At 41.4% G+C, this 14,760-nt stretch overlaps 1 protein-coding gene and 1 long non-coding RNA gene across 7 annotated transcripts in view; one reads left to right on the top strand and one right to left on the bottom strand.

Moving 5' to 3' along the window:
• LOC111546431 overlaps nt 1–2,475 on the bottom strand; it is a 30,907-nt gene extending 28,432 nt beyond the window's left edge. Inside the window, exon 1 of the long non-coding RNA XR_002732779.1 lies at nt 2,395–2,475. This is a non-coding gene — a long non-coding RNA (uncharacterized LOC111546431). The remainder of the gene's footprint in view (nt 1–2,394) is intronic.
• The window catches only part of MACROD2 (mono-ADP ribosylhydrolase 2), a 2,106,139-nt gene that overhangs the window by 1,995,694 nt on the left and 95,685 nt on the right, over nt 1–14,760 (top strand). For all 6 annotated transcript variants that reach the window (XM_023217826.3, XM_023217825.3, XM_023217824.3 and 3 more), the window contains one exon: nt 12,399–12,461. In XM_023217826.3, coding sequence (XP_023073594.1) covers nt 12,399–12,461 — 63 coding nt within the window. The remainder of the gene's footprint in view (nt 1–12,398; nt 12,462–14,760) is intronic.

The raw sequence follows: 14,760 nt of genomic DNA, 5'->3' as shown, positions 1-14,760 counted from the left end.
AACGAATGTTCTTCAGGATAATTCAGAGCTTTTACAGTAGAGGCCGACACCATTCCTCATTCTTCACACCTCCGTCCAACCACTCACCAAAGCCAGTCGATCCGATCTCTTGAATCTCTTTTCAGTCCATCCTGTTCCCTCCCTCCTCGCCTGCAGCCCCTTTATCTCAGGCTTCTGCTATCTCTTGTCTGGAGTATTTCAATCAATTTCAAGTGGGTCTTTCATACTGTTACATATTCCTACCCCACAAAACAGCCAGGTGAGAACCCACCCATGGCTCCCGACTGCCCCCGTAGACATGCCTCACTCCCAGCAAAGAGCACAAAGCCCTTTCTAATGTGACCACATTCTTCACCTGGCTTCAGTCCTTGCCCACTCTGTTTGTTGTCTGCTCCAGCCATACTAAATTACTGTGACTCCCCAAATGTACATGCTCCCTCTCACCTCTGGGGCTTGTTCCCCACCCAGTGGAACATTCCTCTCTCCTCAACTCATCCTACTCCATTTGCGTGAATATTTCCCACTTAGATCCATTGTGAAGCACCCGCCACCGGCACTCTTGCCCCACAGGCCCCTCCTAAGTCTTCGAAGATGCCAAGGCCTTTCTCACGTAATAAGTTCCTGGACGTGCTTTTCACTCCACCTGGAGCGCTCATCCTTCTCTTCCCCTTTCACCTCATTCATTCCTGATGATTAATTTTGTTTCACAAGTGCCTTAGGCTTCTCAGTTCAAATGCCACTTCCACAGGGAAGGCCTCTCCAGTACCCTCGTTTGTTAGAAGCCATCTTAGCAACCTACATTTCCCTTCATTAGCACTTATCATGATTGGGGATACTATATTTGTGTAATTATTTAGTTTAAAAATCTCTGAGAGCAGATCCCTCCAAGCACATGCTAAGACAAAGATTCAAGGGCCAGCAGGTGATCTGGGGAGTGATTCCCAGGAAGGGCCAGTAGGGAAGCGGTGAGGTGAGATAGAGAAGGGGAGGAAACAAAAACAGGTGCATGAACAAGTAGATTGTCCTGCAGGCAGCTGAGACTCAGTCCTGCAGGAGGACTCCGGGAAACAGTGTGAATATGCTCCGAGGAGTCCCACTCCAGGGGCATAGATGCCAGGGTAGGGGTATTAGTTCAGCCCCTCCTGTCCATCATTGGTTGAGGGCTGCTTCTGGGATATTAACGCCCCAGCACCTCAGTATTGGCAGGACAAGCATCCTGTTGAGACCAGAAAAAACCCTCAGGCTGCATGTTCAGGAGAAGAAGCCTCTGGTGCACACAGAAATCAGAGGTAAGTGCCAGGGACAATGGCCAGGGCTTTGACAGCTGCAGCTACAGTATCCATCTGTCCCACTGGAGTCAGCCCCACAGCCCTTTTCCCCACTAGTTATCACTACAGCAGCACGGTTCAACAGAAGTATGCCATGAGTTACAAATGCTTGTGTTGTTTTACATTTTTCAGAAGCCACGTTTAAAAAAAGGTGATATTAATTTTAATGCTACATTTTACTTAACCCAATAGATCAAAGTAGTATCATTTCAACATATAACCAATATGAAAATTGTTCCTTAGATATTTTACATTTTTTCACACTATATTCGAAATCTGACATGTATGTAACATTTACAGCACATCTCAATTTGGACGTGCCTCATGGTCCGTGGAGTGCCCATAGCCATGTGTGGCTAGTGGCTATCACAGTGGGCAGTTCAGCTTTAAAGGACAGAGTCTGGGAGAGACTGAGAGCTCAAAAAATGCACAGTGACAAAATTCTCAGCTGGGGCAGTGCCTACCCTGAGCAAATTTCACTGACCGCCCCCAGGACTGGAATTAGGTGCTTAACTTCAGAGCACCTGCTGCCCTCCCTGCTTCTTCCAGCACAATGTTAGCTGTACGTAGCTGGGGCTTGTGTTCACTCATCTGTCTCCCCAGCATCCTCCTGGAGCGGGTGGGGCTCCCAACTTGTTCATTCCTGTGTCTGCAGCACCTGATACAATGTCCAGAACAGAGGAAGCTTCCCCAAAGTTTTGCTCAATGATGAATCTATTTTAAAATAAGGTGATTAAATTATCATCTTTAGTGAAATTTTAGTGAAAAGGTAAATTCTATACGTTGATTTTATGAAAGGTCTATTTTTGTCTTACAAACACTAGTATAGCCATAAGGGATTATTCAACTCATGGCTACAGAGATTCAGAATTTGGACAATGAACAATACAGTAATAAAGTGGGCTGTTCATAGCCACATGTAATTAACAAAAATAAACTGCAGCATACTTTCTACTTTTACCTGATAATACTCTAGAGCCTAGACCAATTGTATTAGTCTGTTTTCATGCTGCTGATAAAGACATACCCGAAACTGGGAACAATAAAAAGGTTTAATTGGACTTACAGTTTCACATGGCTGGGGAGGCCTCAGATTCATGGCGGGAGGTGAAAGACTTCCTACATGGTGGTGGCAGGAGAAAACGAGGAAGAAGCAAAAGCAGAAACCCCTGATAAACCCATCAGATCTCATGAGACTTACTCACTATCATGAAAATAGCACGAGAAAGACCAGCCCCCCATGATTCAGTTACCTCCCTGGGTCCCTCCCACAACACATGGGAATTCTGGGAGATACAATTCAAGTTGAGATTTAGGTGGAGGCACAGCCAAACCATATCAACAATCATTCTCAAAGAGTGGGGCCACACTCATAGCAGCAGCATCACCCGGGAATTGATTGGAATTGCAGTGCTCAGGCCTTGTCCCTCTCCACTGAACCAGACCCAACTATTTGTGTTTTAAGAAGCCCTCCAAGGGCCTCTACTGCACAGTGAAGTTTGAGGACCAGTACTCCAGATAAAGTAATTTCCAAGTTACTCCTTTAGAAGGAAAGCAGGAGATCTTAGACAACAGCTTCCTGTGCCTAAAATTCCACACAAACAAAACATTTGGTCTATCTGCCTGAAGGTGTGTGGTTTCTCTACTTGCAAATTAATTTCATATGAAGTAAAGAGAATATGTTGAAATTTATTCTGGTTGGTACAATGTCAAATAGCTATTAGCAAAACATTTGGCTAAACAAAGCTATTACTGGAAATCTGTAATTTTTAAAGAGAGCTAAAATACACATAGACAGCCCTCTTGTTTTTATACTTGTCAGTCAGCTTTGGTGTGGTTGTTGAGTTTTATCATCTATGGGATCATATTGAGGGCAAGAGCACATTTTTGGAAAAAGTTTATACAAAATCATGGGAAACCCATATATTTCTTTCATCCTGAACTTCAAAATTCCAAATCAGCATCTTAAAAGTTTGATTCCTACTACTTAAAAGAGCATGTCTCAATACAGAAGGAACAAGTATTTTAAAGGAAGAAAGTGGTAAAAACACAGAATTGGTTTTTGCTTCCCATGATAATACGGGGCTGCGCACAACCTCAGATATATGTGTATTGAATTAGACCTTGGAGAGAAAATAAATTAGGCTATTCAGAGAGAAGGAGACTTTCCCTTTGGGAGTTGCCCCAGACAGACACTGGAACTCACACACATACATCTTCAGTCAGTGACTTCCCAAAGAGCCATTTGGGCAATGCCAAGTGGAGAATTGAAGCACTTACCCCTTTCATCCAGCAAAAATACTCAACATTCATTCATACCTACACATATGAAACAACATTTTTTTATTTTTCTCTGGATAATCATCTCTAGCCTCAGTTTCACTTTGTGCAGGCAGACACATCGCATGAAACCTTTCCATTCCTCTCCCTTCTGTCAACTCCTAGAGGGAACAGCTTTTGTCTCCTGAATAGCCTAATTTATTCTCTCTCTAGCATCTTGAACATTGTAGGTACTCAACAAACATTAATTGATGACAAAGCTATATAACAGCTTTTGAATTTATTCATGGGATGATTCTTCTATTTAAAGAACATCTTTATATACTTTCCATTCTTCAGCAAAAAAAGGCAAAGAAAAAAAAATGTTTCATCTTGCCAGTTCTGTATTTAACATCTGCACAGAGCACAGTGTGTGCCTGTTTTAAACAAATGTGTAGGCACACTGGTTATGTAGATTCAGGAATGTAAATGACAATACAGAGAAATGTAATTTTTAGAAGAAAATTTAACCTTAAGGCTTAATGAAAAAAAAAAAATGTAGTTACTGTTTTATCAGAGAGAGTGAGAAAGGGAGAAAACAAGGAAATCCTATTGTAATACTGTTATGCTAACCTCATTTTGGCCATGATTTTCCCGGTTATAGAGTGGACACCAGGTTATGTGCGTATCTGAGAACTGGCATAATTTATCATCAATTTGCAAGCATAGATCAACCAGTACAATAACTATGTCAGTATAAGTTGATTTCTAACTTCAGTTGTACCATGAAGTCATTGGAAGACTTTGGGAAAGTTACTTAATTCTCATTTGTTAGTTACTTTTAAAAAACAGCCACATGAATATATTACCTATTATTGTCATTCCTTAATAGTCATTGATTGTGTACAGGATGCTTTGTATCTCTGCAAGGTGCTGCAACTTCCCCAGGGAAGCCCGCATTCATGAATAGTGTTTATAAAGTACTTGGAAAGCCTTGGATTAAAAACTAACGGTATCAGAGTAAAAGTATTTGTATTAACATGCCATATGGGAGAACCATATATTATCTATTAAGAGGCTATGTGTGATTTTGAAAATAGCTCTCTGGTGCATTGCTTTGTGCTATTTTTATACCAAGATATGCCATGGCAAGTTTTGGTATGCCTGGGTCATACTTTCAATGTTGAAATGCTACAAAATTCAATCCTTCCACAGGTATTTGTTGAGCTCCTTATTGTGCACTTGTCTCTTTGCTTACCATTACACAAAACATATGGAAGGCCCAGTGGCACCTACAGTCTCATGCATTTCCTCTCTTTGAACACATCTTGTTAAACTGAAGTCCCCATTAACAGGCACACAGGCTTAAAAAGTTACAGGTTCAATTTTTCCTCTTCCTTCTACATGGACAATACTGTTTTGAGACACACTGATAGAGATAGGGCTGACACGATTGTCTTGTCTGTCCTAATGTTTGAAGACTAACCTGTGAGTCTTGCACCCCCTCTGTTAATGGGGCATGGATGCAGCACTGTTTGAGTTTATTTTGGGTAGAACTGGCAGCCAGGAGAGCACTGCCCAGCATTTCCCCAAACTGCCTACACCTGCTGCACCACCTTCCCAGAAGACTGTAAGTCATTAGTCTAGAGAACTATATTGAAACGAGTTCCATACAAAATCTGCCCGTGCCTGGGGAGGCGATTCCTTCTCTTAGCTAATTGCTCTAGTAAGGAGACAAGTGGCAATGGGTGTATTATCACAAGGTCCTGAGATTTTATGTCGGGGCCACCATCCTTGAAAAATTCTGTTCTAAATGACATGTGGAACCTCATGCTTCATAAGTAACTGAAAGATCCTGGAATAGAAGATAATTTACCTCTTTTTTTCCTGATTCATTTGTGAACTATCCAGGCAAGTCCAGGTAAGGCAAGAGCGTATTTCATTAACTGGAGAATAGTTATTGAACCCCTACTAGGTACTTAGGAAACATAGTTTAACAAAGCAGACAAAGATCCTTGCCTCGGTGGAGCTTACGTTCAGGGAGGGGCAGGAACACATAAACAGTGAACATGATACCTACCTAAATTAGAGGATATGATGTATTAGAAGATGATGGACAACTGAAGAACCAAAGAGAAAAAGTTGATTGGAATGAGAAGGATGGAGTGTGTGAGGGTGGGGAGATGATGCAATTTTAAATGGAAGGTTCAGCACAGATCTCATCGAAAGGGAACATTTAAGCAGTAACTTGAAGGGGCTAGAAAGAAAGCACTCCAGGTGGAGGGGTCAGGCAATGCAAAGGCCTGGGGAGAAGAGACCCCAGTATGCTGGAGGAACAGCACAGAGGCCAGCGTGGCTGCAGCGACTGAACCAGCAGGATACTAGGAAAGAATGAATGAAGGCAGAGAAACAATGCGCGTCTCCACCACACAGGGTCTTGCTGCTATCAGAGCATTCAAGCAGGGGAGTGGTATCAGCTGCCTCACACTTTAAAACAAACCAGCTTCTAGGCTGAGAAGAGGTGTTAAGAAAAGAACTGAAGCAGCAAAACATATCAGGAAGTCATTGCCACTACACTGGAGAAAGGGGATGGAGGATGGCCCCAGCTGGCACGGGCGAAAACAGAGGGATCCTAACTATTAATACTTGTGCTCCCCACATTTCACCATTTGATTTTTGGGAACCATTAGTTAAGATCAAAGACACATGAAATGTTTAAACGAATCCACAATTTAATGAAATTCAAGCAGAAGCTGAGATAGATACCATACTTCATCTGCATAGAGAACTGAAATATGATTCAAGGAAAAAAATAATCACGCTTTGGGGGAAAATGAAATTTCTCTCCTAATCCCTTGACATGTGTTTATGGAGCCCTTAACAGATAAGGCACTGTGCTGAGTGCCAGGACACCACAAAAAAAGGGACATCTCTCTGCAGAGGGCTTACGGCTTAGCTCTTGCAGGTGAGCAGAGGTCTTAGGAATCTGCAGGGCAAGAAAGAGAGACTCCAGGATTTGGCATGATCTGGACCCGTGTTTAAGTCTCAGCTCTGCCACGAACTGTGTGACTTCAAGGAAGTGACTTTGATCTCCCACAAGCTTGATTTCTTCATCTTCAAAAATGGAGATAAAGTCGAATAGGATGGTTGCGACTTTCATGGTTATGTGTGTGAGGTGTGTGAGCATGTAAAGGCCTGGTGCAAAGGAGACACCTATAGGAAGCAGCAGCTATGACTCCTGCTAGGTGGAGACTGTTCACTGCACACCTTTTTATCTGCACTAAAAGATGCACATGAGGCTTTTCATTAAAATAATGAGGCAGCCAATGCAGAAACTTTTCTAAGAGTAAGCTATTAAAATAGATCAATCAGCTAATGACATCTCCTGAACAAAATTTGTAAAGGTTTGGAACTAACCTTCCCTCCCTCCTTTCCTTCCTTCTTTCCTTTCTTCTTAAAGCCATTAAGCAGGGCTGAGAAAAGTAGGTTTAAAGTAGATTTGCATTGGAGGGAAGATGGTGGTGAGGGGGGCACAGAGTTTGGACAGGGTCAGAAGGGCTTCTCTGTCCCAGACCACTGTGAACTAAAGAGACACAACAACTGGATGCTGTATGATCCTAGATTGCTATTAGGATATTCTTGAAAATCGGAAAAACACAAACGTGATCTGTAGCTTAGATAACAGGAATGTCATCTATGTTAATCTTCTGATCTTGATGGTTGTATTGTGGCTATGAAAAAGAATGTCCTTGTTTGTAGAAAATATATACTAAAGTATTCAAGGCTGATGGGCATGATTAGGAAGTGATTATGTCTGCAACTTACTCTCAAATGGCCCAGGAAAAAAAGAGTTCTTGTCCTGTTCTTGCAACTTTCTGTTGCTTGAAATTATTTCAGAATAAAAATGCCTTTAGCATTAAACACAAAAGTTTAGAGTTGTAGCACTGCACTCACCTGATACGAGTGCCAGAGGGGTTGATTCTCAATGTCTGTGGTGTTCAATGTTAATTGAATTAATCCAGATGAGATGATCATTTCCCACATTTTTGCTGATTCATAATTTACGTATCTTACCCAGACAACAAATACTTACATTTGTAAGTAGGCAGTAGTAGGCCCTGACATCAGCTAAGACTGGGTTGAAACTGTCCCCTGCTGCCATCAATTGCTAGCTGTGGAATCTTAACACCCCTGTGTCTCAGTTGTCTCATCCATGAAATGCAGATAATAATACCTGCCTCATGCAGTTGTTATGAGAATGAAGCTTAATAACCTTTGCAAAGCATTTAGACACTGAGTGGAACATATGCAATATTCAGTAAGTGTTAGCTGGTATTAACTAATATTATGCTGTTGCTCACATAGCTCTATAGTTAAATAAAACATAAACATCATTATATTGATGGCAGTGAAGACCCTTTAAGAGCATTCCTCTGTTATGTCAGCTAATTGTACTTTTCAAATATGTACCTTCTAGAGAATTTTGAAACGTATGAGTTGAAAATATACATGGGGAAATACAAAATTAAAGACTGGATTTTTTTATAAGAGACAGCTAATTTTTTTTAAAGTTAACTCAAAGCCTTCCTGAGCTGAGAAAAATAAATATATTATGTGTATTAATCAGTTATTGCCATAATAATGCTGTGCAATAAATCACCCCAAAATGCAGTCCCCTACAACAAAAATTTTTATTCTCATGCTCACAGGGCTATAAGATAACTGTGGTCCAGCTGATGTAGGCTGGGCTCAGTGGGGTGGTTCTACTGCAAGCTGTGAGTTGCTTGGGTTCGGTTCCAGACAGTGACTTGGGTTCAAACTTGCTCTATGTATCTCTCATCCTCCTTAAGCCAGGAGCTACAGGGGCATCTTCTTGTCATGGCAAATGTCAGGAACACAAGAAACAAATCCTTTTATGCAGCACATGTAAATCCTTTGCTCACATTCTCTCCACTAGCATTTCATTAGCTAAATTAAGTCCCATGGTCAAGTCCAACAACAATGGCGTGGAAATATTTTTTGCTCACAACGGGAGGACACTGATATGTGTGTCTGTCTGTGCCCAGAAATCTATAGACCTTTAGAAGAAAAGACAACAGTATATCAGCAGGAAGTACATAGCGGATTGTTTCCCCCATATAGGGATGGATTTGTTCAGACTTATGTCTCCTTTATCTTCCTATCACCATGTAGAGTTCACAAAAGGAACTACAAATATCAGGATAGCAATCCGTGATCATGTGGTTGAGATTTTGCCCTTGCAAAACTCTCCCATGTAGAATTAAACATGGACGGCTTGCTTATCATAGTCATGTTGCAGCAGGAGCCTCTTATTTTATTTCTATAAAATTTCTGAAATGTTCTTGCAAACAGTACACACTCGATAATTATTAGTTGAAAGAGTAGGAGGCAGAGTACTAATATAGGAGAAATCAGAAGGACACAACCAGTAGAATTCTCACAGGTTTCTGTGCTTTTTCAGCATGGGAAAGTAAAGTGTTATATTGCACTCAACATGAATGCTATGGAAATTTATCATCTGAAGTAAATATGTGATCTTAAAGGAATATTAACTAAGAACATTTCGCTCCTATGTGACATTATTTAAGCTAACAAAATAGCCTCGCACTTCCCTGTATTTCTTCACCTTTATCGTAAGCCTTTTTAAATCCCTTCTAAAAACCTCAAGTTTACACATCCCTCTACTTAACTTTTTATTGTTTATGTGCTTCCTGTGACGATAGCTAGACAAACAAGGCTGATAAAAAGAAAGCTTGTCCTTATCAAAGACTAACGGGTAACTGTGTTAATGTGCCTTGCTTTTTCTACCAGTGGAAGCCCCCTATTTCACTAAGAACTCACCCATTTGCAGCATTTAAAATGGATGGAACGTTCTAAGCCAGCCAAAATGTCCTTCTAAAAGAATGAAATGAATGTTAATCTAATTGCCCAAGAATGCGTACGCTGGGCTTGGAAAATAAGCCTTCTACATTGGTTCCCCCTGCTGGATTTGAGGATGCACTGTCTTGGAAATTGATGAAAGCAATATAACTGGACCTTTTTATCTAAGGGCATGTTACTGGAATGGCAAATCCAGCATTCTTCTAGAAAGCATTCGCTCTGTGATAAACGTGCCAAGTGTTTCTTGAGTTTGCTTCCCAAGGGCAGAAATACTGCAAATAGAAAACTGTGCCACTGAGACTCAAAGTAGAAAACAAAAGCATGCCACTCAGATGTCTGTTCTAGCGAGGGGGGTGGCACACAAGGGAACTAAGGATAAAAACCCAGAAGCAGTAGACTAGGTAAACTGCCAGACTGGTTGTTACTATCAGAAACCTGGATTTCGGGGTCTGACCATAAATTTCCTTTTTATGCATTTACAACTATTAGAACCAATTCCTCACATTTCTGTAATTTAATTTCTGTTTTTCTTTCCCTTCTTATCTTCTTCTCTTCATAAGAAATCTCCCTACCTCTACTCTGTAGAAGATGTGGTAACCAGACTAATTTTAAAGGAAACTTGTAACCTGCAAACTTCAGGGCTATTGTGAAGTGTGTTAAAAGGTCTATCTGTTGACGGAGACAGAGAAGCTGGCAGATTTTTCCTGATTGACTCTGAATCCATTTGGTGGGAGGAAAGGGACAGATATTGGCTAAGTTTTTGGCACATGCTCCTGCACCAACTTGGCCTTGTTAAGGCAGCAAGAACAGCAGAAGTGACTATTTCCTCCCTAGAGCAAAGGCCAATGCTGTTTCCTTCATGGAGAACCAGAACAGGGAAAATGTCAGATAATCATGTGGTACTTGTAAATATGCCATTTAGGACACTGAATTTAAGTGGCATATAGAGCCACCCCAGGTTCTCGTATTATATTCAGGCCAGGTGTGGTGTCTTATGCCTATAATCCCAGCACTTTGGGAGGCTGATGTGGGAGGATTGCTTTAGGGCAGGAGTTCAAGACCAGCCTAGGCAACAAAGCAAAACCCCGTCTCTCCAAAAAAATAAAAAATTAGTCACGCTTGGTGGCATGTGCCTTGTAGACCCAGCTGCTCAGGAGGCTGAGGTGGGAGGATGGCTTGAGTCCAAGAGTTAAAGGTTGCAGTGAGCTGTGAACATGCCACTACACTCCAGCCTGGACAACACAGCAAGACTCTGTGTCTATAAAAAACAAAAGAAAACAAAAATTAGTTATATTATGTTCACCACCACAAATGACATAGGGCTAACCCAACACAGGGGATCCTGTACATATATTTATTGACTGCATTCTTCGCCAGCCTCAGAGTATAACTCTTTTTTCTTTTTTTATCCTTCTATTTTAAACTTTTTTTTTTTTCCCCATTTAGGTCAAATCTAAATGTTTCCCCATCTGAAACTTTCTTCAATAGGTCGTTTTTCAGAGCTGCAGGTGAAATGCTTCCCCACTGCTTCTGAGGCTCTTGCTTCAGCTCTGCTACTAGTGGCCTCCTCTTGGGAGGATTCTCTTGCCTCGGAATTAAGAGTTGATAGGAGGAGAAGATGGCGGGTCAAAGCATTCAAGCAAAACAACGTTAAGTGATTCAGACCTGCTCGTGGGTCAGGAATTTTTAAAGGGCTCAGCTGGATGTCTCTTCTGCTCCTTGTGACACTGACTGAGGTCACTGCTCAGCTGCATTTGATTGGCAGCTGGCTGGGTGGAAAGGTTCAAGAAGGCTTGGCTCTCAGGTCTGGCCCTTCATGCTCCCCACACATCTTTTCTCTCTCTCCGTGTGTCTCCCTCTATTTGGCAGGCCAGCCTCAGCCTCTTTACAGCATGGAGGCTGACTTCCCAGGGGTAGAAAGTAGAGACTGCCAGTTCTCGAAGGGTAGCTTGGAGGTCCCAGAATATCACTTCCATCATATTCCATGTCTAAAGAAGTTTCACAGCCAGTCAGGACTTAAAGAGAAGGAATGGGTTCCACTCCTTCAGAGACAAAGCATTTGTAGCTATCTGTAACCCACTTGAATATAGGTTGGTAACTTCTGCTTCTATTTTCTGTACTCCACTATATGTTTTATACTTTGTTCTTATGTCTTTGTATAAATTCATCATTTTTATTTGCTTCATTTTCCAAACCAAAAGCAATTGGGAGACCCTCCCAGCAATGACTTATAAAATCATGCCTATACTTAACTACTTAACCTTCAAAAGGTTTATTATTTCCACAGATAAATCCACAGATATAGTAGCTATTATAAGAAAAAAGAAAGTTTTAGAAAGTTGCTAATATACAGCCTTCATTGCACCTGACCAGTTATTTTTCATATAATTATATATGATAGCACAAATTCAACCAACATAATCTGTTTAAGACAAAATATTTTATAGCATAGGTATGTTAGACTGCCATATGCAAGTTAAGTGAAAATTGACCCTTTTTTGCAGCATATATCACACAGAGAAGTAAAGGGCAAGAAACTTAGCCAGACTTCCTTACACAGTGCATGTTACTTAAGTCAAGGGAGAAATGTGGACTGGAGTTGCAGTTTGTATTATATTTTGGGAAATGCCGAGCAAGGAGAGACTTGTTACCAGGACCACTGAGTGAATTTTGTGTACTGCAGCTAAACATTTCATCTAGCAAATCACGTGAGAAGGGATGAGTATAAATGCACCTATTTATGTAGGTAATTTTTCTGTTTCATGCCTCTGATTCATCTCTCTGCCTGGCTTTATGGGCAGTCATGCTACATTGCTTACAATTAATTTCAGTGCTGCATATTAGCCATAAAGAGATATTTCACAAATTGACCTGATGCATTTTTTTTTTCCTCTGTGGTTTTCTTGAAAGATGAGAATGGTCCAGAGGAAAAGCAAAGTGTGGAAGAAATGGAAGGACAGAGCCAAGACGCAGGTAGGCTCGGATTTCTTTTGAGAAGTCGCCTAGGCCTTATCTGCAGAGGTGAACAATAACTTCACTCAATGTTATTATCTGAAAATGCTTATACCTTTCACCAGATGAATTCCAGTGTTCACTCAGGTCTCCCTCAGGAAGCCACCATCTCCGATAACTATAAGTTGACTGTGCTTTCAAACACAGCGGTACATTTTCACATATCCTTCACCAATTCAATTTTCTGCCCTATAACAGTTTGCCTGGCAAAATTCTAGGAGGGACGGGCAGAAGTTGGAAGTGCCAAGCCAGAGCTTGGCTGAGTTAGGGTAAGCTCAAATTTGTACATTTAGCTTGAGGGAAAAAATGAAATAAAAACTGATTAAAGGAAATGAAGAAGAAGTTTGCCCTGTACAGCGAGTAGAATGTTCTTTAGTGTATTGCATTAAATTTTGAAGAGCTATGCTTCAGGTTATTTCTCTGCATATTGTAGGAGATGGTGCGACGGGCCGGACTACCCCACACACAGAGCTCTAAGTAAGATCTAAACCCTTCCTGACATCCCCGCTGTTCACTAAAGGACAGATGTGTCCATGGAAAGTTTATAGATTCCACACTGTAGATTATAAATTGAACATTTTTAAATAAAATAGCACTTAAGACTCAAAAGGGATTGAAGTCACCTGTGATTTATTATCTCTTCCTATCCATTTTCATACTCAGCCGTGCTCTCCTTTAAAAGAAAGATAGGCACAATCATTCACTTACCAACATAACCAACAAAAAAAATAAAAGTAAAAATCCCCGTGCCCTTTAGTTTCCCAGTCATTCTCCCAATTGTAATGAGGCCCATGAAGGGCCACTTTTGAAACAGTGAGCCCCACCGTTTGCCAAGCACATCCTAGGCCATATGCTGAACTCTTGGAATTAAACCAGGTAGTGTGATAAGTATTTTTCGCTGTAAAATTCGTGCATTAACCTTGGAGATGTTGCTAGGGGTCTGGAAGCTTTTATTATTAACCTAGAAGACGAATTGAAGAAGGCCAATCAGAGAAAGCACGGAAGCAAAGCAGCAAGGACTTTGTGTACCTGCACCTGGGTCGGCCGGCGTCCTTTGCTGCAACGTAGTCCTTGCAATGAAATGAATTTCTGATGCAGAAAACTGTTGTTACCCAACCCTCCCCCCACCAACCCACACATTATGCTCCATAGCAGATGAGTGAAAAGCTGTCACTGTTTTTATTGTTTGGGGCTGACAACTATTAGTCGACTAACTGCCGACAGCTGAGGCCATTCTGTGACTGTTGAGGTTACACGGGTTTTATTCACTCACTACTCTCTCCCAAACTTTTTTTTTTTTTTTTTTTTTGAGATGGAGTCTCGCTCTGTCACCCAGGCTGGAGTGCAGTGGTGCAATCTCGGCTCACTGCAGCCTCCACCTCCTGTGTTCAAGCGATTTTTGTGCCTCAGCCTCCCAAGTAGCTGGGACTACAGGCACCCACCACCATGCCCGGATAATTTTTTTATTTTTAGTAGAGACAGGGTTTCACCATGTTGGCCAGGCTGATCTTGAATTCCTGACCTCAAGTGATCTGCCCGCCTAAGCCTCCCAAAGTGCTGGGATGATGGGCGTGAGCCACCACACCCAGCCCCGAACTGTCCTTATTGACAAAGATTGTTTCCCATCCCTGTACATACATGCGCACACGCACACACACACACACGTATGCATGCACTCACATTTGCCTGTGTTTGATTTATTCATCCTTTTCCCTTTAACCAATTGAGAATAAGTAGTTTGTAGATTTGAGATCCTTTTGCCTGTGAGAAGGGAGTGGTAGAATGTCAGCCCTCTTCTCCAGCCCTTGAATCTGATAGCATTGTCACAACAATAGGGGCACTTCTCAATGTGAAGAAGAGTCCTAAATACATCACTGAGTGACTCACCTTGCTCCTCCAAGTGAGCTTGCCGGCTGGCACAGAGGCCAATGGCAGAGTCCACCTATAATCCTGGCCAGCGTCAACATACATTGTTACGTTCACACTGCTCATGTCATATCCTCCCTAATCAGAGTTCAGATAAATCGAAGATGTGGTTATGGGTCGTTAAAGCTCTTTTGACCTGCTGGTATTTTTCCAAAATAAAAGTATCTTATTTTCATTCAATATAATTTCCAGCTTCAGTTTTGATTATATAGCTCTGCAGGCCTCTTACACATCATGAAAAAACACAATCTTAAAACAGGGCAATCCAGCAGTTTTGACTGTTGTCATGACCAAATCAGATCAAAGTTGTAGATAATATTCTTCCATAAAACTT

Source organism: Piliocolobus tephrosceles, chromosome 20, assembly GCF_002776525.5.
Source record: "Piliocolobus tephrosceles isolate RC106 chromosome 20, ASM277652v3, whole genome shotgun sequence".
Taxonomy (NCBI): Eukaryota; Metazoa; Chordata; class Mammalia; order Primates; family Cercopithecidae; genus Piliocolobus; species Piliocolobus tephrosceles.
The sequence above is the reverse complement of the archived record's forward strand: the minus strand, read 5'-3'. Positions and strand labels throughout refer to the sequence as shown.